Source organism: Fulmarus glacialis, unplaced genomic scaffold (genome assembly GCF_000690835.1).
Source record: "Fulmarus glacialis isolate BGI_N327 unplaced genomic scaffold, ASM69083v1 scaffold5311, whole genome shotgun sequence".
Lineage (NCBI taxonomy): Eukaryota > Metazoa > Chordata > Aves > Procellariiformes > Procellariidae > Fulmarus > Fulmarus glacialis.
In genome coordinates this window covers 21,892-45,049 of record NW_009193276.1, presented here as the reverse complement: position 1 = coordinate 45,049, position 23,158 = coordinate 21,892, and the positions used below count along the sequence as shown (strand labels likewise).

The 23,158-nt window shown below is 46.2% G+C and overlaps 1 protein-coding gene across 1 annotated transcript in view; it reads left to right on the top strand.

The window, feature by feature from the left end:
• The window catches only part of LOC104083766, a 57,837-nt gene that overhangs the window by 22,474 nt on the left and 12,205 nt on the right, over positions 1-23,158 (top strand). The window contains exon 4 of the mRNA XM_009587377.1: positions 22,183-22,236. Coding sequence (XP_009585672.1) covers positions 22,183-22,236 — 54 coding nt within the window. The remainder of the gene's footprint in view (positions 1-22,182; positions 22,237-23,158) is intronic.

Below are 23,158 nucleotides of genomic sequence, written 5' to 3'. Positions count from 1 at the left end.
GCTCTCTACACTTCTGGATTAATTGTGGCAAAGATTTTTGCAAAAAAAGTTGAAATCTGGAGTGGAGGTGGGTGTGTGTTTTTTAAATAACATTTTTACTGTAGATGTCATTAACACTTCTAGGTTGTGGAATCCCTGCTATAAAGAAATGATATTCAGCTAGTGGTTTTAATTCAAAAGTGTACTTTTTTTGGAGGGGTTTGGGGGGGGAGAACCATGCTGAGTGAGATGCAGCCTGAATATTGTAACAGTGTTTGGTCATTTGTATTATTTTTATAGTTTTAATTGGTTAATTTTCAACCAGTAACATCTTGAAGCTTTATGATGACTTCTAGCTTGATCTAGGAAGTCTCGTTCACTGCATGGCTTTGCTTGCTACATGTACTTCTTTCTGCTACAAAAATCATGACAGAAATAACAATAGTGTTGTAGATTCAGTCTTCTACTGGCATTTGGATTCCCATCAGCTTAGCTAAAATCAGTGATCTTATTTCTTATGACAGTGATCTGAAATCTGGGTTTCATTTTGAGTTCTGCCACAAAATCCTTGTATGAAGCTGGCCGAGTCTCATTCAGTACCTCCATTCCCCACCTCTAAAATGGGACCAGGGCGTTTCTTTTCTTCATCTGTTTTCATTCTCCAACAAAAATGCCTCTTATTAACTGTCTGGGCAGCACTTGGCATCATGTGGTTTTTAGTCAGGTAAATAATGCAAATGAGGAAGGATAGTATTAAACTGGCTACTCTAAGGCTTCGTCTGGACTCTGAACATCAAGCTATTCTTGCTTTGCGATTCTTATCCTTACTATCACATTCTTGCCCATGAGAATACAGCTGAAAAGCTTGATCAGATGGAAACTTTTTTGAGTGGCAAATGTGGTTTTCACTCTTGTCCCTGAGCCTTACTTCCCATTTGTGCGTCTCTATGAAACTGACAGATGACAAAGAGTATCAGGCAAGATTAATTTGTGCCAGAAGCAAATGTGTTTTGAGACAAGAAGATACTTTTGGGTGTGTGATGTGGTATGGGTTACTCAAGGGTGGGTGAAGAGATGTGGGCCAAGTGCTTTGTCTTTGCATCAAATCCAGTTTATGTTGGATGGTGATGGAAAATCAGTCCAGAGGGTTGTGGTGTGGAGTGGCTCTGTGTGGGGATGCTTAAGATATTCTTAGGGTTGAACAGACAAGGCATCTTTTGCAGGAAGGCATGTGGTGTCCAAATGTCTTCCTGTGTTCCAGTGATTTAGTGCCTTTTGGTAAGGAAGGGGAGCAACTTTGGGGGCAATCTGAGTGCTTTTAAATTGTTAGGGAATTGCTGTGCTTCTACCTCCATGGCCTGTGGATAAATGGAAATCTCCATCATCTGGGCCTTGCAGTTCAGCCTCCCACAGCAGGAAAGGTTGCACAGGAGCAGGTTTAAAAAACGGTCTGGTTAGGTGCCAGGCCATGCCTTGCGGCTTCATGGGGCAGTGTGATTCTGCCCTTTTGTGCCCCAACCATGAGCTTGGACAGTTGGTGGGTGTATTTCCCATCCTGGCTGGCTGGTCAGCTGGCCACCCAGCCTCTTCCCTATTGAGGCTGAGCAAGGGGAATTCAATATGTGCTTTTCTTCACTTCTCCAAAGGACTAGAAAATTAGCTCAGAAGACTTCTTCCTTTCTTTCCCCTAATTGGGCAGAAATACCCTGGCTCGTGCAGACACCCGCGTTGCTGTAGTGAATGCCCTCTCCCAGCCGCCCCTCGATCATGGTCCTTGGACAGCAACCTCATTACACACAGGCCCTGCTGCCAGCCACTTGCTATTTAATGAAAGCTGTGCATGTCCTAGAGACTGGGGCTGCTGCCACCCTGCTAACCTCAGCAGATCTGACTTTTTTGGCAATGCTGAGAGCACAAGGTCAAGGAGAGCAGGGACATCCTTTGATGGCTCGAGGTGAAGGTACGAGGGGATGCAAGGGTCAGCTGAGGTGTAAGGAAGTCCAGGGTGTCACAAAGACTCCTTGGAGCTGCTGAGTTCCTTCCCAGGGGCTGAGAGTAATTGGTCTCGGCACGTTGTGTAAACAGATAGAGAGGAAGTAAATGGTCCATCCTCCTGTACGGTTTAGTGGGACTGGCTGGAGCTCTTTTGAAATCTACTTTCAGCAGCTTGCGAAGCCAGAGTGCAGTATTTGCAGGGAGAGAGATCATAAGAGATCTCTCTTGGAGGAGAGCAGCTTTGGGTTGGCAGGATGAGAAATCCAAATTGCCCTCATTTATGTCTGGGTAAGTGGCTGGTAACGAAAGCATTGCTTTAAAGTACAAGGCAGAGAGTTTGGGTACATGGGTATATTTCCTGTTATGCTACAAAGTCACTAGATAGTTCTGAGCAAGTTGTGAAACCCTTCTGCCATGGTTTGCCTGCATGTATGAGTAGATAATATCAAGCTTCCATTGTCTTATGGAGGCTTAATGCATTATTTAAAATGCTTTGAGATCCTAGGATGAAAAAGGCCAGCACAGAAGAGAAAAACACATCCTGTACAAGCATTTGGATGCTAGTCCTGCTGAATACTTGAATACTGGCATTTTGGTTGGGCTGGGCCTGGTAGGGTGATCAGCACTGAAAGCTTTCTTTGGGCTGATACTGGTTGCACAGAGGCTGCCGGACGGTGCTTGCCACATGTGGCCAAGGACCAGTGTGTGACCCTTGGTATGCTGGGGTCTGGGCTTCGGGCTACTAATGGCTCCAGGGTGAGATTTCCGTATCCTTAGCACAGCTGGGCTTTGCCCTTGCCTGTCTCTCCAGGACTTGACAAATAGCTTCCAGATAGAGAACGTGTGAGCTCGTGAGTCCTTTTCACCTCTCGGCCTCCCATTTGAATACAGGCTCTGTCAGTTCCTGAAAATTGTTATCATCTGTTTGCCCGTCTGAGCTTGCCTCTGCGCCGAGGGGGTGGCGGAAAACCCACTGCTGGTGCTGGTGGTAGTTTCATCACTGTCTCTGCCTTGGGCCTCACTCTCCAGAGTGCCTGAGTGGAGTTCAGGGGCCTGTGCTGAGCGTAACAGCTTACACCATTTCCTAAGGGGCCCAGTGCCAGAACTTGTCTCTCCCAGGTGTGAAAAGTTGGGCCATAGCAGTTCTTTGTCCCCGGGTGCAGTAGAGTGCTTGCTGAAGCAATATAATAAGGAAACTGTTGCAGAAACTGATTGCGCCATTACAGAATGAGAAATCCTGCTTCTGGTAACCTCCTGCAATTTTGCTTTTATTTTTCACCCCCAGAAATATTCTACAACAGCTGTTCCTCCAGCACAGAAGCCCCTGTCTATCTCACCCCTGCCAGCATTTGGCACTGAAGTAGCCAGCAAAACAAATGCTATGCCTGGCTGCTGCGAGGCAATCCTAGCATGAGAAAGTTTGGGGCTGAAAAAGATTGATTAGATTGTCTGGTCTACTTGCCTGCAAGGATGTAGTTCTGTGGCAGGAGGTTCTGGGACTCTATAGACATCTACCACATGAATGGGCAGTGGGGCATGGTAGAAGTGTCTCATTCTTTGTGCCTTTGGAGGAGCTGAGATGTTCTCCTCTGGTTTGATGTCTGTTATAAAGACTCCTTGGCTCAGTGCCACCCAGCTGATATATCTGGCTTGCTGATTAAAGCATTTGTAGTCTGACAGTGGCAGAGAGAGGGAGGGTGGGAAGGAAAGGTGCCTTCTGAGAACACCCAGGTCTGGGAGGTAGAGAGAGAGACTCAACAGTGAGGGAAGGCATGAGGAACCCCACCCTGCCCCGAGGAGGCGATTATGATTCTGCCAGGCAGCAGACATCTCTGTCTCTTTCTCTGTGTCCCCTAAGTGTTCCCTGGGTGGTTATCTAATCCGTGCAAAAACATGCTGTAATGGAAGTGCCTGTGTGCTACCAGGGCTGGATGAATCAGAGCATAAGAAAGCAGTAACCCATGTAGAACTTGGCCTAGTTGCTTCCTAGAAAGGGTAATGATTTCCTCTTCTTTCCTGAAGGCAAGTGAATTGACTATTTTGTCACCTCACTGATGGTAAGGCTCGCCTGCTGCCATGGTATCAGCTTCTAAATGGCAAGGGCAAGGCGGGTAGGATAATCTAGTCCTGTTTCTGAGCTTTCAGCATCAATCAGCATGACAGAGGTTAGAGCATTCTCACAGAATGGCTGAGGTTAAAAGGGACCTCTGGAGGTCATCTTGTCCAACCCCCCTGTTCAAACAGGGTCACCTAGAGCCAGTTGCCTAGGACCGTGTCCATGTGGCTTTTGAACATCTCTAAGGATGGAGACCCCCACAACCTCCCTGGGCAACTTGTGCCAGTGCTCAGTCACCCTCACAGTAAAAGTGTCTCCTGATGTTCAGAGGGAACCGCCTCCTGTGTTTCAGTTTTTGCCCATTGCCTCTGGTCCTGGCACTGAGCACCACTGAAAAGCACCGGGCTCTGTCCTCCCTTCAGATATTTGTACACAATGATAAGATCCCCCCTGAGCCTTCTCTTCTCCAGGCTGAACAGTCCCAGTGCTCTCAGCCTCTCCTCGTAGGAGAGATGCTCCTGTCCCTTAATCGTCTTTGTGGCCCTCTGTTGGACACTCTTCAGTAGCTCCATGTTTCTCTTGTACTGGGGACCCCAGAACTGGACACAGTACTCCAGGTGTGGCCTCACCAACGCAGAGTAGAGGGGAAGGATCATGTCCCTCGACCAGCGGGCAACATTCCTCCTAATCCAGTCAAGGATACCATTCACCTTCTTCACAGCAAGGGCACGTTGCTGGCTTATGTTCAATCTGGTGTCCACCAGGACCCAAGGATCCTTTTCTGCAAAGCTGCTTTCCAGGTGGGTGGCTCCCAGTATGTACTTGTGCTTGGGATTGTTCCTCCTTCAGGACTTTGCACTTCCCCTTGTTGAGCTTCATGAGGTTCCTGTCAGCCCATTTCTCCAGCCTGTCAAGGTTTCTCTGGATGGCACCACAACCCGCTGGTGTATCAGCCGCTCCTCCCAGATTTGTGTCATCAGCAAACTTGCTGAGGGTACGCTCTGCCCCATCATCCAGGTCATTAATGAAGATGTTGTACAGGACTGGATCCAGTATTGACCCCTGGGGTACATCACTAATTACTGGCCTCTAACTAGACTTGTGCCATTGATCACAACCCTCTGAGCTTGGCTGTTCACCCAGTTTTCAGTTCACCTCGCTGTCTGCTCATCCAGCCCATACATCAACAGCTTCTCTATGATGTTCTATGTTCTCTGTACATTGTTGAAATACAGAATTAATTTCTGTGCAAGTCCACTCCAATTCTGTGTGGCACTTCTGTCCTTCACCATGATATCTGTTGATACTATGTTCACCTTTCAGTTGTGCTGCTAGCAGACTTTCATTCTGATCACGCATCTCTCCTTGGACCTCTTACACCATTGTGTCAGCCCTGGCACAGTGTGTTGGCTTGTCCATTCCTGGGGCCAAACACTTCTGCTCTTCTCCCTTAATCCCTTCCTTCCTTGTTTTACTTGAGTGCATTTTTCATCTGGTTTTGTAACGCATGCAAAGCGGCAACAGTTCATGGGGAGATGGATGAGTGAGCCCCTGTATGAGTGCTTCTGTCTGGAAATATTTTATCTCTTTTTCCCTGGGTATCTGGCCATGTACCTCTGCCTTCTCTTCCTGGGAGCTTGCATGTTGGTGAATATAGCTATTTGGACTACCATGGGGCCTAAGTACCATCTGGGCTGTCTCCAAGTGGGAGCCAGTAGCTAGAACATCTGCTGAAACATCTGAAACCTGGTTCCTTCAGGTGCTGCTTTGGATCATGAAAGAGTGGGGATTAGGTTGGTCAGGGTGATTTGGAGTGCATCAGAGAGCTTGGTTGAGGAAAAGGAAGATGAAGGAAGGAAATCAGATGTGGCTGAAGTTTGGGAGAGTATGTGTTGAAGGCAGGAGAAATCTGTGGGGAGGGAAGGGGAACAGGAGGGTAAGGAAGGGGAACAGGAGGGTAAGAATGGGTGGAGACAGAGCTAGAGAGAGCCATTTTGTTGTATTAAGATTCCCAAAGGGACAATAATAGCACCTGGCACCAGTGGCAGTAAATTATGAGCCCGAGGTTAAAGCCAACAGCTTATCATTTAGATTGGCAGGCTTGCTGGCTACCTTCCCAACCCTGCTGTCTTTCTTTTTTCTCTAAGCTCTAAAGCCTGGTAAGAAGGTATTAGACTAAAGCTCATTCTTTGGCTGCAGACCAGAGAGAGGAGATCAAATGGGCATATGGGCACCACTGGCATGTGTCCTTGGGATGTGACTTAGGGAGAAGTACTGAGTGGTGCTGGTGATACTGTGTGAGGCTTGAACTCTTCGTGTGACTCTGAGGGGTAGTAGGCCTGGAGGGAGCAAATTTTGAAGGAAAAAGAAAAAAGGTGCTCTCACCTGGAAGTGGCTGCCAGAATCTCTGCATGTGAATGGACAAGATTGGGGTCTTGACCTCTTTAGCATTTTTCTCTCAAAGCACCACAGAGAATAATTCCTACTGAACTAGTAGAAGGAAAAGCCCAGCCTCCCCTATCTACTGGCAGTGGTTTATAGTGGGCTGCCAGCAGGCCACAAAAACCATCACTCAGCAAAACCTAGAGATCCTAACTGCAGCAACAACACAACTGGTTAAAATGTGATTTGAAGTGGGGTGAATGGCAGTCACAGAGTGGGTGCTGGGTTGGATACCAAAGGGTGGCCATCCTGCACCATATCCCTGTTCTGCGTCTTGTGTGTTGGCTGTTGCGGGTCCTTTTTGAAGAAGGTCTTCCAAAGGATGTTTTGTTTCTTGTTATGACACAGTACAGTGCAGAAGGATAATGCTGGCACGTTCTCTTTCCCACTCTCTGAATTCAGCCCAAGTAGCCTCGAGGACCTGGCAGATTAAGAAGTTTTGCTGCAACCTGTTTATACTTTCCAGCAAGACCAGTTAGTAGATGTTGCTTGGAAGTGAAGGTCAGGACCTTCTCTACAGTGCTGTCCTCTGGAATAGGGCTGGATTGTCCTCAACGCCCCCAGCCTTGGTGTGTCTGGACTAAAAGGGCTGCTTGGGTTGGGTCCCAATGTCTGTTGAGTTGGCCAGATACCTCTCCCTTCCCACTCCTCCCTCAGCATGTGGCTCATTGTGATACAAATATCTCATCGTTGCCTGGGGAGAAAAGGAGTTTGCAGGCGGCTTCACCATATGCTGTCACTGCCCATGTTGTATTTGGTCTGCGGGTAAATGGATCTCTCTTCAGGCATGATAAGGTACATCTTTTGCTTACGGTAGCAACCTCTGACAAGGAGAAAGCCTTACAGTTTACTACTTTGGAGGATCAGTGAGGTGAGTTTGAGGAGACTGGAAAGGGTAAATGGCTATTTGGAACCAAGCTGGTTATTCCTCATGTAGTCCAGAGAGCGTGGATGGTGGTGGCAGTTTTCTGCTTGCTTTTCTGACTTTATTATATAGATAAGAAACGGAAATGAGCGGAAGAGATAGGTTAGGCTTTTTCTTTTGTTCCTACCCTACCACCACAAATAAGCATTGAATTCCCAGCTTAAGCACTTACACAAGTGACCAATGAGTCTCTTCGAAATCAGCACCCACAAGATAACAGGGGCTGCTACTGCTTAAAAATCAGATGGTAAGAGACTTGTTCAAAGCACTACACAGAAGCGATGGTAGCAAGGAATGGAAAGCAAGAGATTGTTTTTCCCTTTACTTTCTGCTGGCACTGCATAGCCCCATATCTCTGAAGTAGGACACCTTCCTTGTCCAGCACCAGCTTGGCACTGGTGTTTGAGAGGTGACACAGGTGTGCTTTGCACCCTGCAGTCTCCCCATGGGGCAGTGCCTGTGAGTGTGAAGGAAGGAGGGAGGTGGTAGTGTGGGTTTGGAAACAGCAGAATCAGGGCAGTCATGTGATGATGCAGGTTAACTATTAATGCTGGGCTTCTGTGCTCCAGTTTTGCCACCGCAGACCTAAAGCAAGCAGCTTGTCCCAGAGCATGTCTGAGACTTGAAAACGCAGCAGCCATTACTGTTCAATGGGCATAAGCTGGCTGAGCTTTTAAGGCCAAGCCCGTGACTAGAGTAAACACTCTAGGAAATACTGTTTTTGAGACAAGCTTTGGCATGGTAGAATAGCCAGCCTGGCTGTCAACGACACAGCTGTCTCTGGCATGGTCTGGGGTTTAGCTCTGATTTTTTGCCTTTGCTCTGAATAGCCTCTCCATTGTTGGCTTACATGAGAACCGCACTGCTGGGCTCTGCTCGTGCTTTCTTTCAGCCTGTTGATGTCAATGGGAGTTTTGGGCATTGGTCCACAGCTCATCTCACAGGAAGAAGCACTCAATAGAGGCATCTACTTCTCACGTACATGGAGACTGAGTTAAATAGAGCAGATTCACTTCTAAAACTCCCTGCCCTTCTCCAGAGCTGTGTTTCCAGATACACTTCTTGTTGAGCTGCAACTGGTTTTGAGGAAATGATGACTGATAAGTCAGAGACGAACCCTTCCTCTCCAAGCCAGAACCATATAATTACATTTTTTCTAAATTCGAGATTTCAAAAGCATAGGTGTCCTGGGGGCCACAGGTAAATTAAAAAAAGCACAAATGAAGATACTTAAGAGAAACCCTATTAAGTTTGCTGGTTTTCCTCATTGAAAATAATCTTTTCAATCTCCTGTTGGACTTTGCTTACTCATGCAAAGAAATTTCCATAGGAATGAATTTGCAAAACAGGATCCTCTAGAGTGTTAGGAACTTAATGTAAATGAGAAGTCTGTGGTCATGTCTATGCTAGGGCAAACTATATTTTTAATGCTAAAAATGTGCTTGTGTGTTAACATCCTGGGATATCCTTGCAAGCTATAATTTCACCTTCATGTGTCTGATTATGGAAAAAATAGGTTGAGCAGTTATATAAAAGACGAAACCCTGAATTGCTTTGCAAGTTACTTTGCAATCGTATTGTAAGCATGCTTGTTTTTGACAGCATAGAGAAGTCTTTTCCCTACCTGTGGAGACTTCAGGAACTCCCTGTCTTGCATATTGCTTCAGAGGTTCATCAGACACTCCTGTAGGCTCTGGCATGATGGTATGTGGGCATAATATGATTAAGAAACAAGGAACAGTTTAACAAATCATTTTCCAAATTGCAAAGCTAGTGGATTTGTGCAGTTTCTCCTAATATAGGTAGAAATATCCTTAAAATGGAGCCAGTTGGATGTCTGGTTTTCTTACTGCTGTAAACCCATTAGTTGTTACATTACAGGTGATGTGGTTTGCAGCTGGGGAAACCACCATAGGTCAGGGAATGCCCTGGGTTTGTTCAGGAAAGTCTGGTACCACTATTGCTTTCTGTATGTGCAGGAAAGACAAGCCTCATGTAAGAACGTGGTGCACCTGGCTAGATGATAAGATGATGTATATTGAGCATACCTTAATGTAAGTCTTGAAACCTAAGCTGTGGTGCTTTGTTCAGAGCTCTGATTGAAATAGCACAGTGAGTTCATGATACATGTATTTTCATTGTAGTTCTGAATTTGATGTGCTATCAAATCAAGCTCTTAACTTGTTTTCAACTTAATATAATGTCCTGTCATCCTCTGAATAACATGGCCAGCTCTGTTAGTTTCTAAGTGTTGTTAGAGGAATGAGTGTAATTATGAGCAGTGGAAATGGTGCTCTTGGAAAATGTTTTTTGAGCAGAGAGACTTATAGTATGACATCTTTTTAATATTCTTGTATCTTTTCTTTCATTGTACACCTAATGTTCTTTTCAAGTCTGACTGCTACAAGTGTGAAAGGCGTTTTTGATGTGCTAATTCTTCCCGTCTACATTTTGCAGACTCTTACTATGGGCAGTTATGCTAAACAGCCTATGGAAAGACCCTAGAAATGAGTGAAACGGTAAACCACAAGAAGCTGAAAAAAATCAGATTGCTATCTCATGGGTAGGGTTAGAAGTAGAAAGCAGCAGTAACTACTGCAACTGTGAGACTTGTCTATATTGCTTGGTTCACTGTATAAAACTCTGTACTGAGTTGAGACACTGGTTCATTTGCTTTCCAGATGCAACCATCCAAATCACTCAAACACCCTCAAAACTATTCATATAAGTGTGGTATAAATTTTTGCTTTTATTATCAACTTTTCCCTGCAAGATCTTAATGAACTTGGCCTTGAGACATTCAGGTCCGCCTTTGTACTCTGCTCTTTCTTCTTTTGATGAGATGATCTGAACTTTTGCTCTTCTCTAGTGTGGTGAGTGAACGAGCCCTCTTGGTCCTAGGACATCAGCATTTCATAAGCACGAGGTGGGCCAAAATCCTGAACTGAAAAAAGGAAACACTGACATGATTTTTGTGTTAAAATTGGTATGTGTGTTATGAGCACTGGCATGTGTTAAACAGGCTCTGATACGGATCTTACAGGCTATTGAGTTGAAGGTTTATTTCCAACTATTTGGAAAGTGGATCTTGATGCAGACAATGGAGTGGAATACATGAAGTCAGCAGTCCTCCAACTAGTTCTTCGTGCACAGCTTCGGGCCCAGCTCTAAGGGTTGCTGTGCTCTGCTAACACCTGTTTAGAAGGGTAGTGGCCTGCTTCTGGCTCTGAGCTGGCACATCACTGCTCTTGCATAGGGGAGGTTCAAAAGTTGACAGGAGTAATGTGTATCCTGTGCTGGCACCCATGGACAAGTGGAGATGCTGAAGCTCAGCGCATTGAAGTGTCCAGGGGAAAGCACTGTTTGCCAGATTGGTTGTATTGCTTGTCGCATCGGGGAGGCTTCCCTGGACCAGCTTTTGTGCCATCTTGAGCCATGTGCAGCCATGAGAATGTGAACAAAGGGGGTGCAACGTGGTATCAGAATCCACGAGTGCTGGTCACCAGCGCTGAAGGGAACCATATACCTACTTAAGAGGGAGGACGAAGCACCAGGCGGGGGATACTGGCTCCTCTGAAATCCTTGCAAGCTGTTCACATATGTACATGCCTAGGCTGGCCCTTTCAAAGTTGGTAGGTCAAACCCCATCACAAGTTCTGAGCTTCAACCCGCAAACACCACCCCAGGCCCCATGTGCTGTGTAGCGTTGTGCTGCAAGGCAGGTGGGGGCCGGCACTGCTGCATGTGGGCATGGGAGAACATTCTCCGAGCGCAGTGGTTAGTTATGTGCTGCATAAATTGATTAGCTCCCTGGAGTAAGAGGCCTTTATCCTGTTAGCTAGCCAGCCACTTCAGCACGTTCCCTTGTCACTAACGTGTATGTGAGGTTCAGCGGGGCAGGGAGCGGGGGGACAAGTAGGTGGTAAGGTGGGGAGTGTGAGAACAGTTGGGTTACGTCATCATTTCTCTGTGGTTATTAATGTTCTACTATTCCCACTTCATGGATATCTATTTGAAGACAAAAAATGGTCTCTCTGGTTTGCTAATCATCTTCTGGCCTGTAATTTCTATTATAGTACTTGTTTATGTAAAAATATTTTCATGTGTTCATGCAAACAAATGGGATCTCACAAATAGGCATAGTCATGTGAAAGGAGAAGATGCTGAAATATGCTGCAGGGCTATGCATGTGTGCATGTGTGTGTGTCTCTTGGGAGGAGAAGGAGCAGGACTCTGTGCCCTGCGTTCAGACTCTGTGGAGCCCAAGCAAGCCCCATGGCTCAGGATGTTTGCTTGTTTGCTTGTTTGTTTGAGACAGGCTTGTTTTGGCTTTCCAGAGCTGTTTATGCAGTCAGTCTGGATTTGGCTTTTTCAGAGTTTCTCCACTGTCCACAAATCCAAGTTCTTCTCTGAAGACGTGACCTTGTGTGTTTTATCCTGAAAGTTGCTGTTGTGAGTGCTCCCAGCAGTACCGGCTGAACCCAAGGCAAGGGTTGCCACAGGGTAATGGCCTTTGCACTCAGCTAGAGAGAGGGTGGGAGATGATTCAGGGTCACCTTATGAGGCTTCCATTGTGAAGAACAGGCCATGCCTGCCTTCCTGGCCACGGAAAAATCCTTCCCTGATTTAGTGCAGTGAGTATACCCCATATTGCCCTATTTTTGAGAAGCTCCACTAAGACTCCTCTGGCTAAGAATCTGCTGAAAAGGTGCATATTCAGGTTCTCCCCAGACAAACCCATTGATCTCCATTGGACATTCTCTGTGGTGGGTTAGAGATAGATACAGTGTGGTTTTTATACCTCCTGAAAAGTCCCTTGTGCTAACTATACCTTCTAGGGCAGGTTTTTGGGCTGACAAACAGGCATTCAGGGCCAAGAATTTATACATTTAACCTTAAACACTTGATATCACCATCTAAAACATTCAGATTAGCTCTAAAAACATGAAGAAATTGACTTAGAAATCTAGACTTGAAACAATTTTGAGCTTTTTTTTCTTTTTGCCTTCCATGCATACAGCTGGGGTGAACCTGTGCAAACGTGTACTCTCCTCTGGAAATCTGGTGTCCCAGATGCCTAGGCTGTTCGCTGTATGGCTGGTATGCATGAGGCCCTGTGGCTTGCACAGAGCCTTCAGAGTGTCTTGTAGTTTTTTCAGTTAGCTGAGAATGGTGTAAAGGTAATCCGGCGCACACTCTGGTAGTGCCCGTGTCCTTTGGGTTTGAGGCAGCCATCTGTGGATTCTCTTCCTCTTTGTGTCCCTGTTAACATCACAGCTGACGAGTCTGTACCTTTCACTGATTTCAATTTTTTTGTTCTTCTTTCCCAGGGTATGCAGCTGTGTGACTTTCAGAGCCCTCTCTGTCTCCCTGCTTAGAGGAAACTATGTTTACTCTATTGCCTGACTTGTGCTAATGTCTTAACCCCTCTTGGTGCACTTTGGGGCAGCAGTTGAACAGCAAATGGTGGAAGTGTCTGGGGCTGCTTGTTTCAAGCCCCCAGCACTGCCATCTCCCATGTGCTGCAGCAGCAGAGCTGAGGGGAATGGGATAAAGCCGCAGAAAGCAGCGTGCCTTCTGCCCTAGCTCTGTCTATGGCAAAAGTCTGTGGGGAGGGAGAGCTTTGGAGTCATGTCCAAGCCAAGGCTTCAGTTAACAGTCGCAAGCTGGGACTGCAGAAGTGAGACAAACTATAGAGACATCAGATGATATGTTAGACTAGACTGGACATTCCCTGTGGACAGCTTTGGAGCCAAGGCCAGGAATGAAGGGAGGAAACAGTCACGTTGGCAACCCTGAATTAAAAGCCTTGTAAGCTTTTTCTCAGGAGCTGCTACCATGCCTGCCAGCTGTGAAACTAACCCCCCCATCCCTTTGCACCCCTCCTCCCTTTCCAGGCTCTAGTAAGCTGGAGGGGCGAGCCCAGTGTTTGAACTTTGGTAACTTTGGCATGTGCAGATGAGTGATAGGGAGTTAATGAATCCTGTCCCTTCTTTATATTTTTGTTACTCCACAGGTGCTAGAGTTTTTGGTCAGGTCTGTTTCCGGCACAAATGGAGCTTTGCATTTTTTCCAGGCCTCAAAGAAAACTCAGCGAGGGATTTGGGGCTGGCGAGGAGTGAATAGATGAACCATCTGATGTACCCTGCAGATCAGCAGACTCAGACTCTGCCAGACCAGCAGGGGAAGTGGCTGCTGAGCCAGAGATGCTCCATACAGAGTGTTCACTTCCTCCATCCCCAAATTCAAATCAAAGGGCTAGTGGTAAAAGTGCCAGGGCAAATCGGTGTTGTTTTATCTCTGCCTAGACGGATGGGGCTTCTGTATGGATCCAGAGCATATCTGGAGACTGCATGCCACGAAGATGACAGAGGAGCAGTAAAAAAACCAGTGTCACCTACAGACATGCAGAGAGTCTGCTTAGACCATAACTCTGTAAGTAGGTAGCTGTGTCTGCATTAGCTGTGGCTCTAGTGTGATATTCAGGGAGAACTTCAAAAAGCAGCCTGTAATTTGAATAATTTTGTCTGCTCTCTGGGCCTTGGGAGTGGTGGGAATTAGGATGCTCTGCCAGGTGGCAGACCTTGCTGGCTGGGCTTCGGCTCACACTCTTCTGTAGCAGACATCAACCAGGCCCAGCAGCCTGGTGCCACTCTGTGGTAATCACCTGCCCATCCTTCTGGGTTGAGATGTGACTGGCTTGTGCTTGTTTAGAGAGCAATCACTTGTGGGGTTGACTTGCTGTTCTGCAAGTTAAGACTCACCTGTGGTTCAGGGCCATTTTGTATTTGCTGTAGGCTCTCACCCATTTCTCTTCAGCAATGACAGCTGGGCCCCTCCCAGGAGCGCACAAAATGAGGTGACTAATGACATCATGTTGGAGGGGATTTTCGTGACCACAGAAGTTATTTTGTTGTGGTTTCCATGGTCCACCATTTGCTGAGTGTGTGATCCCGGGCAAGTCCCTGCAGTACACCTTTTTTTTTTTTGTAAGGCTTTGTCTGTTTTTTTTTCTTTTTTAGCTTGAATTTATTCTCAATGATCACTTAGTAATCGGCATTTCCTCTGCTGCCCTGTCCAGAGGCGCTAAATGGTCAGTGTTTGCATTAAATAGAGGCTGTGGATTCGTGGCTGTTGCTGGCAGAGGTGTTGCCTGGAAAACTGGGGCTCCCCTGCCTCATAGAGATGGGGGCCCTTTATGACAGTGTTGAGAGACCAAATGTGTTGATGTTTTGCAGGGGTTTCAGACAGATTGAGGATAAACGTGGCAAAAAAAGCGTTAATGACTAATTCAGTTGAATATGAAACAGAAATAACTTTCTAAAGAGTTCAGAGGCTTTTCAGGATGTGCCACGGTATCACCACAGCTTACAGTCTTCAGATGCTGGGGTTTGTTTTTGTAGGAGGGGACTGTTGGCCAAACCACTTGAATTAGCCTGTATTTTAAAGTGCTGTGAGGCTGTTTAACTTCTGGTGGAGCAGTCTGCAGGCTGTGACAGATGATAATTGTGATTTAAGGCTTCTACTCTGAAATACAGCCCTCCTGGTGCTGTGCTGCTGCAGGGGCTGGGCAGGGAGCTCGTGTCCGTGTCTGGCACATGGACGTGCTGGGTAGCAGCCTCGCACCCCTGGGCCCAGACAGTGGATGCTCCCCTGCCATGGGGCATCCCTGGCTGAGGGCTGTACAGAGTGATGCAGATGGAGAGTACCCTCAGGTGATTGCTGGGAAGGCCTGGCCCCCTTGTTTCTCTGCTGATTAAAGTCATGTGTGCCTGAGAGCCTGAGCCTGGCTGGGGGTAAGGTCAGCTGGAGTTGCTTCAGCTTTACGGCAGTAAGGAGGAGCCTGTGACCTACTCTTTTTCCTTACAGTTTTTGTACTGCAGAACTAAGAGGTGATGCCCGTGCCCTAGCAGCACTGCTCAGTGCCAAGGAATTTAAAAGCCCAGTCCAAAATCAACCTACAAAATAGCTTTAAAAGTTTTTTTTTTTTTGCCTGTTATCCTCCTAAACCAATCAGCAGGGCAGACCCAGCTTTGCCCCTTACAGAGTACCCATCACCGTGTTGGTGAAAGGACAGGAGCCACGGCCCGGCTCCCTCATGCCCTGCCGTGTGGGCACAGAGCACTGCTCGCCTGTGTGGGAGATGTCTGCAAAAGCAGAGGGCCCTGGGCTGTGGTGTTTTAGCTCAGAGGTGCCTGGAGCTTCTGGTTGAGGAGGCACCAAAAGCTTCAGCCTCGCTGCTGAGCTCTGGTTGGGGCCTTGTGGGGTTTCACGCCTGGCTTGTGGGAGCGCTGCCTTTAGGGGTAGCCCATGCCCTTCCTTTAACTGAGCCCGTGCTGTAAAAAGGGCCCTGCTGAAATCCCTCGCTTCATCAGTAGTGTGAGGCTGCTGCTGGTTTGCCTGCATGTGTGTCTTCCCGCTCTCTGGTGGCTAGCAGCTGTGGGCCTCCTGCCCCTGTGGCCCCCCGGGCTGTCTGCCCCGTGCCACGCGGTGGGACGGAGGTGGGACTCGGTCAAGCAGAAGCCTGCAGCCGCAGCGTGCTGCACAATAGCCACTTTGTGCAGCGCCCTGACCTCATCTGCCCACTGGGCTGCAGCTGTGCCCCTGCCCTGCGCCTTAACCCTCCGCACGCTCTCCCCGCCTGAGCAGTGGTGGGGCAGGGGACAGGCTTTGTTCGGCAGCCGGCTGGTGGGAAAGACTGCTTCTCCTGGCCCAAACCGGGCTCTGGGGGCTCGTAGGGAAGGAGGTCAAGCAGGCTCCTTGCTCGCAAACACCCTCCCAGGAGAGAAGGACCATGGGGCCGTGCTCCTCCGGCCAGCTCGGTGCGTGCACCGGGAGTGGTGTTGGGCTTGAGCTCACACATCGGCATTGCCTCTGCACCAACGTCTGCTTCACCTCCCTGTCACAAGAAGCTTCTTGTTGAGGCCCCTTCAGCTCTCTGCTTATTGGACCATGGAGCTGCTTCACTGCCTTGCTGTCATATTTTCTCTTTACGGACATCGCATCACTGGGCATGGTTTCTCCCTTCGCATCAGCCTTCTGCTATGACTTAGATTGCAGTTTCTCCTCACGCTGTAATGTTTCTTCTTTTGATTCTTTTTCCGAACAAGCAACATCATCAGTCTCTTTCTATATTTATTTTCTGTGATAGACATTTAAGCTTGGTCTGCCTTGTTGTTCCTGAAAGACTCTGGACAACTGGGAAACTGGCTGGTAAGGTTAACAGCACGGAAGTAAAACAAGAGTTATGGAGCTGAGGAGACTTTTTCTGAAAAGTTGGTCTCCTTAAAACTTTGTATCCTGTCAAGAGCTTTAAGACGTCAACAAGTGACAGATACGTCCATACCTTCAATCAAAGGGCACCAGTCCTTCTGTGGAGGGTCCTCAGCAAAACTAATGAAAGGCAGACTTCTGGCCTGCTTGATGTACTTCTAAAAGTCTGGTCTTTGAGGCAAGTTACAGCACAGTTACTAGATACTGACTTTTCAAAATTTTGAAATCTTTTTCATTAAATAAGTGAAAATCCCTGCAAAATTCTTAAGTTGTAACAAGCTCATTGTATCTCATTATGTAGCATTTAATGAAGTGTGCTGATTTATTGTAAATTAAATGGAGTTAAGTTGAACTGAGAATTCCTGTGCTCTCTTGCATGAAATAGACTAAACTGGTTTGAAAATAATGGTAGTAGTTAAGCTGCATCCAACTCTAGGCAGGCCCTTATATGTAAAACTACAAGCAGATAATAAAATTAAATAATAATAATTAAAAAAAAACACCAGTAGATGAAAGAGCTGTTGCATTGTCCTATGAAGGTAGTGAAAATGAAACCATTCTAAAAATAGAAATGTGCATATAAAAAGCAGATGTAAGATGAAAAGTGTTTATTAATATACAAGCTGATATTTTGCATTATACACTGATTTAATAGATGGTTCAAACTCTTAAATATTTGAAAATTAAGCTGTGATGCCTGTCTTTAAACTCTTCATTGCCAGAGTTTTAAATATTTATTTCTGAACTGCAGTAATGTGACATAAATTCATCCTTCTTGAGGATTTCACTATTCCTGGAATGACCTTGCATTAAGAATACCTGTATTTTGTTTGTTGTTATATGTTATATGCAGTTTGTATACAATAGTTCGGATACAGTAGCTTGTGTGCATAAGCAAATACATGCGTGCACCACTTACCGTCTGGGTTAGTTCAGAACTGCTAAAATCAGTGTTAGAGGATTGGAGCACTACTGCTTAATCGGAGATATCTCCTGAAGGAAGGCTGGACTAGAGAGCTGTGCTCTGAGAGAAGCAGGGATGGTTGTTCACCTCTGCTCTTAATGTGGTGTTTTGATGTGGCAGTGATGTGCAGCAAAGCCACACATGCCAGTTCAGGGGTTCATTACCGCATGTCATTCAGTAAATATGTAACCCTCTAAGTGATCATTTCCAGTCCCTGCAACTTTCTTTTGAATCCAGGTCCAGGACGGAGTCACTGCGTTATGAGCAGAGAGTATTTGTGTCACAGGAGGTGAGATCGGTGGGAGGGTTCTTAGGCTGAACTGATTCTGCTGTTTTCTGGGAGTTTAACCCTAAAATGTTCCAATTCAGCCTTATTTTTAGAGTGAGGCATAACTCTTGTGCCCTCAAAAAGACTTTCCACATTTTCTTAGGCATGTCATTTCTTCCTTTTAAGTAGAAGCCACAGCAGATCATAAAATAAACTTTCCTTCGTGCAAATAATAGTGCTCCCGAGCTGTAGGTTTCAGCTCTGATGCCGGCAGTTCTGTTGGAGACCAACAAGAGAGACTTTTTAATTGAAATAGGGAGGCTGAGCACAGACGCTGCCTCTTTTTCTTCCATTTCCTTTTCTGCAGGTGGAAGGAAGAGTCTCAGAAACCAAACCCTGCGGTTTATTCTCAGCTCTGCTACTAACATTCTCCATGACCTTCGGCAAATCTCTGCTCTTCTCCTTGTTGTAGCTCCCAAAAAATAACTCAAGGAAATAAAACTGCACTTCCAGATTGGCCTAGTAGTTAGGAATAATCTCGGGGTTGCTAAACGGAACGTGTCACCTTTCCTATAGGCCATTCCCCCTGGCTTTAGGCTACTGCAAGTCATGTAGCCAAATAAATGTTATTTCAGCTCAGCCTTGTATCTATGTAAATAGGAGTTAATGAGTTGCTGCATCTCGTGGCTGGCTTGTGACGTGAAGGTCTCCAGAGGGAGGATGAGGAGAGGCTGCCGTGGAAAGTCCCCGGCTGTTGCTAGGCAGCACTGTGTTTTAGCTTCCCTGTCTGAAAGCCTGTGCTCAGGTTTGGCAAGGAAAGGGAAAACCGAGGGATGGAAAACCATACAAAGATGCTTGACTTACTTTTTGTAAAGCATGGCTTTACTGTGCTGGGTGCAGAGAGCATGTGGCTGCAAGTGGGGTGGAAGCAATTTGATTAAATAAAATAACATTCGATAACTGGCCTTCTATTTATTCATTCTCAGCTGCAGGATCATGTGGCTGGCTTGCTCTCTCTCTCCCCCTCTCTGTTTTGTCTCTTATGATGATCTTGGACACTTGCAGTGAAGCTGGAAGAGTGCAGCACAAGTGGTCTTGCTCCACTTCCAGTCTAAGTGGAAGCAGGAAAACCCAGCAGTTCCAGAGAGCTTCCTCTGCTGAGGTTTATGCTCCAGTTTTACAGCCTGCAGATGAGGGGATGTCATGTTTTCATTTTACTAAGTCCATCAAGGGACATACCAGAGATCACTATTAACAAACAAAAACTGTTATGTAGGGCATCCTGCTCTTGCTGCACAATGCAACCTCTTTGAACCATAGCAATAGTGCAAATAGTGGTAAGATCCTCATATGATTAAAGCTCATCACAACAGCATCGTTGAAAGAGCACCTCTGTTTTCTGCCAGAAGCGTAGGACTTGGGATACAGCTGAGCACTTGAATTCCGCTTGGTAGAGTCTGGCTGGTTGTCCATCTACGCACAGGCTAGTTCAAACTTTTCAGTCAGTCTTTGTCATCTTCTTGTAATTGCTGTCTCTGTTGTTCCTCCCTATGCATTTTAATAGAAGGCCAGGATGAGTAAATTTAAGGTCTTGCTGTCTCTGCTAATTTGTAGTTGGGAAATAATGTCTTTTGTTGCACCCCATTAGAGTCATCACAGGATCTGTGGATGGGACCTCGCTAGGCGTTGGACCCTGCTGGAAGGTGCTGTACTTGCTCCCTGGCTGGCAGTTGTATTTAAAGATACATTTCCCCTTTCAGCAGAAGATCCCATGGTGCTACTGAGGCACTGGAATTTGGTGTCACAGCATCGCTCCATCCTTGGGGGTTCAGCCAAATACCCTAGGCTTTACAGCAGCCTAGAGAAGCTGAGAGTCTTGCCCAAAGTCATGCAGCTTGTAGTCAAATGGGATGCAGCAGGGTATGTCCCGCTGTAACAGTGCCCTTCCCCTAAAGTATGGGACTCGAAATCTGGAGTCCTGATTCTCAACTTCATTGCTCCGACCGTACTTTGTCTTGCACGTTTTATCCTAGCAGTGAGCTTGTGGCTTGAGCTATCTAACTTACTCTTCCTCATCCCCACCAGTCAACATTTCACAGTAGCCTGTAAGAAAAGCTTACAGAGAGATGAAAACTTTGCAAGACCTCACAGCTCCTCACTTTGCCCTTACCTGCACCCCTGGGGTTTCTCAGCCTCACCAAGTTCTCCCTCCTCCTCAGTCTTTTTCACTGCGTGGTTGCGGGGGGTCTTAAAGGCAGCAACCTCACAGTAAATACCAGCCTTAAAATAACTGTCTTGCAGCCTGGCTGGGAATGGAGCCCCACATTGTTTTATAGAAATTCCCGGAGAATTGCTTGCTTAGTTGGACAGCACAGGCTCGGGTTAGTTCAGTTCAGCAGTTACCTTTGTCTCCTCCTACCTGGTTTATGCAAAGACCTGTTGGGTCCTTTTAGGTTAGAAACCTTGGTGCTGCGCTGACATGGCAGCTGTGCTGCCAGGTCAGACCTGGGGGCAGAGGCATCAGGCAGGGCTAGTGTTGAGCCCTTTGATGAATAACAAAGGCAGGATTAGGAATCACCTGCAAAAGGATTAAGAGAAGAAGCTCGAAATCCTTGCAGCACCTCCCTTCTCCCCATGCGTGCTTGGACAGTGAAATGCACTTTCCTCAGGCCCTGAACTACCCACGTACAAGTTTCAAGGCTTGTTGCAGTGCCCGTCTCTTTTCCAGGCATGTAAGTGGGCCGTGAGTGTGCTGAGGGCTGGATTTTAGATCCAAGAGGCTGGTGCGTGTAGAAATAGTGGGTGGGTCTCCAACCCCCTCTCCAAGTTTTGGACATCTGAGTGGATTGGCACTGCAAAGACATGCTCATGGGGTGTGGAACGAGAGAAGGTGGTGGAGGAGTGGGACTTCTCCCCCCCACCCCCCAGCAGTACTTTCTACTAGAAAAATAATACATACTTTCACCTGAGCACTGTCTTTGGTTTTGGATGGGTTGCCCCCCCACCCCCCAGCAGTACTTTCTACTGGAAAAATAATATATACTTTCACCTGAGCACTGTCTTCGGTTTTGGATGGGTTTTTTTTTCTTTTGAGGTTTTGGGGTTTTTTTCTGTATTTTGTGTGGGTTTTTTTTTTTTAACTTTTTGAGTTTCTAAGGCTCCCTTTACTGTGTTGCTTTTATCTTGTCTTCTACCGGAAAAAACAGGAAGACTACAAACAAAAGGAGAGAGGAAGTAGAAAGGTTTCACTATTTACCATCCATATTGGTAAGATGGTGGGATGTCTTTCCACAGGACTTCTGTGTTAAGAACTTAATCTGAAAAACACTTCAGTTGCTTTGTTAAATCATTGGAGAGGGTCGGAAGGGAGTGTTTTCCCACACTTCACACAGCTTTCCAACTGGAAAAGGGTAGAAAACAGTCAGGAGCTAGGAAAATCTATTATTTCTTTCAAAAGCTGATGGAGAAGTTTCTTCCTGACGTGCTGCCACCACCAAGTTTTTCACTATGAAAAATATAGTTGAAGTATTTTTTTAGGGAAAAACTGTTCTCTCTTGAAGCCTTGTTTTTCCACTTTGAGTGTTTTTTTTGAAATTTTTTTGAGAGGAAAGAATGATTCTATTCGCTTGCCAACTTTCAAAGTGCTGCCTCAGAACTGGGATAGAGCTGCAACTCACCTGTTTATTTCTGTAGTTACACAGAGTAATTGCACTTTTAAGTATATCCTGTTTGCTAAGTTGTGTGGTTCATATGTTATGACAACTTTAATGGCTCTTACAGTATATGGCAAAGGGTTTTAGGACTGTGGGCAGGTGCTTTATACCTTGTTTTTTAATTCTAAATAAATAAACATAATGAAAATAACTGTTAAATAATGGGAACATCCACATGTACATTAAATAGACTATTTTTTTTTCTTCATAAAAGGAAGAGAAATTCACCTGCTTCAGGACAGAGTCTAACCACTAATTGATGGAAATGAGGAAGAAACTTCCTTTTAGGCAGCCGTTCCATCTCTTTCTCTGTGGAATTTCTTGTACTGTCTTTCGAAACTCAGGGTATCAGCCACTGCCAAAGGACCCTGTGCAGGTTGGGCAAGACAGTCTCAGATTAGGTTGATTACTTGACCACTTCTGGTAATTCTTAGTCTTTCATATCTCACTTAACATCTATCCATCTTGTTTGCTAATTAAATGTTGATGAAAAGAGACTCCTTACAACCTCTCTCTCTCTTCCCTCGTGCTACTGCTACTAATCCCTGGATTCTACTTCTCTTTCAGAAGATGCTGCTCAGGAAGAATTGTGGAGTGAAGACTAGAGTTATTAAAATTCGTGTAAGTTGCCCTTTTCTGGTACAGTTCCTTCATCTTTCCACATATATCTAAATGTGGTGATTCTCTTTGAACATCTACGCCCAGGAGATTATTTCTGGAGGTTTCCTGTGGCTTGATCAGCTGCATAACAAAAGTTGCTAGTCTGGAGTATAGACTGTAGTTGCAGTTTAGGTTAGGTGCTGACAAGGCTAACAATACATCATCTTTTCCATTTTGGAAACTATGAGTTCAAAGCTTCCTTGGAGTGAAAGTCTACATCTCCTGCTATGAGCTCATAAAGTTATGCATAGCTGTCCTGTAAGGTGTCATTTGGATCCTTCTTGACCAAGGGAAGTGCTGATCTGAGTTAACAAGTGGTGTTCAGCAGTCGTGAGAAGTACTGGTAGATAGCTGTGGAAAAAGTGCATGGTGCACTGATGTCTGTAGAACTGTATGGGATGTGGGACTGGATGATGGCAGATGAGAGCTAGATTGCTTGGATAGCTTTGCGGCTGGGATGACACTGCAGTGTCTGAGCATCTCCCGTTCTTGAGTGCACACATGCCTAGCAGGGCTAGGGTTGCTCATCTCTTCTGCTTGTAGTTTGTGCTGCCTGCACCTCTGAGTCTGTCTCTAGTACACCCCATGACCCTTCAGCCAGCTTGTCTCCTTTGTGGGTATCTTGGCTTTCTTTCGGTCAGTGCTGTATGGTGGTGTGGGAGATGTGTGCGTGACCTTGCATGCTGCAGCCAAAACAAGTGCCTCAGTCCCCTAAGCCCCATATGATCTTCCACATGTTTGCAATACACAGGCAAAACCAGGTCAGGGTGAAGAAAACAGATACCCTTTGTGATAAAACTGCTACTTCCACTGCAGTAATTATAGCCAGCAATGATGCCTTGTAAGAGGGATGAATGGCAGACCAGGATCTTTCAGGGTTTAC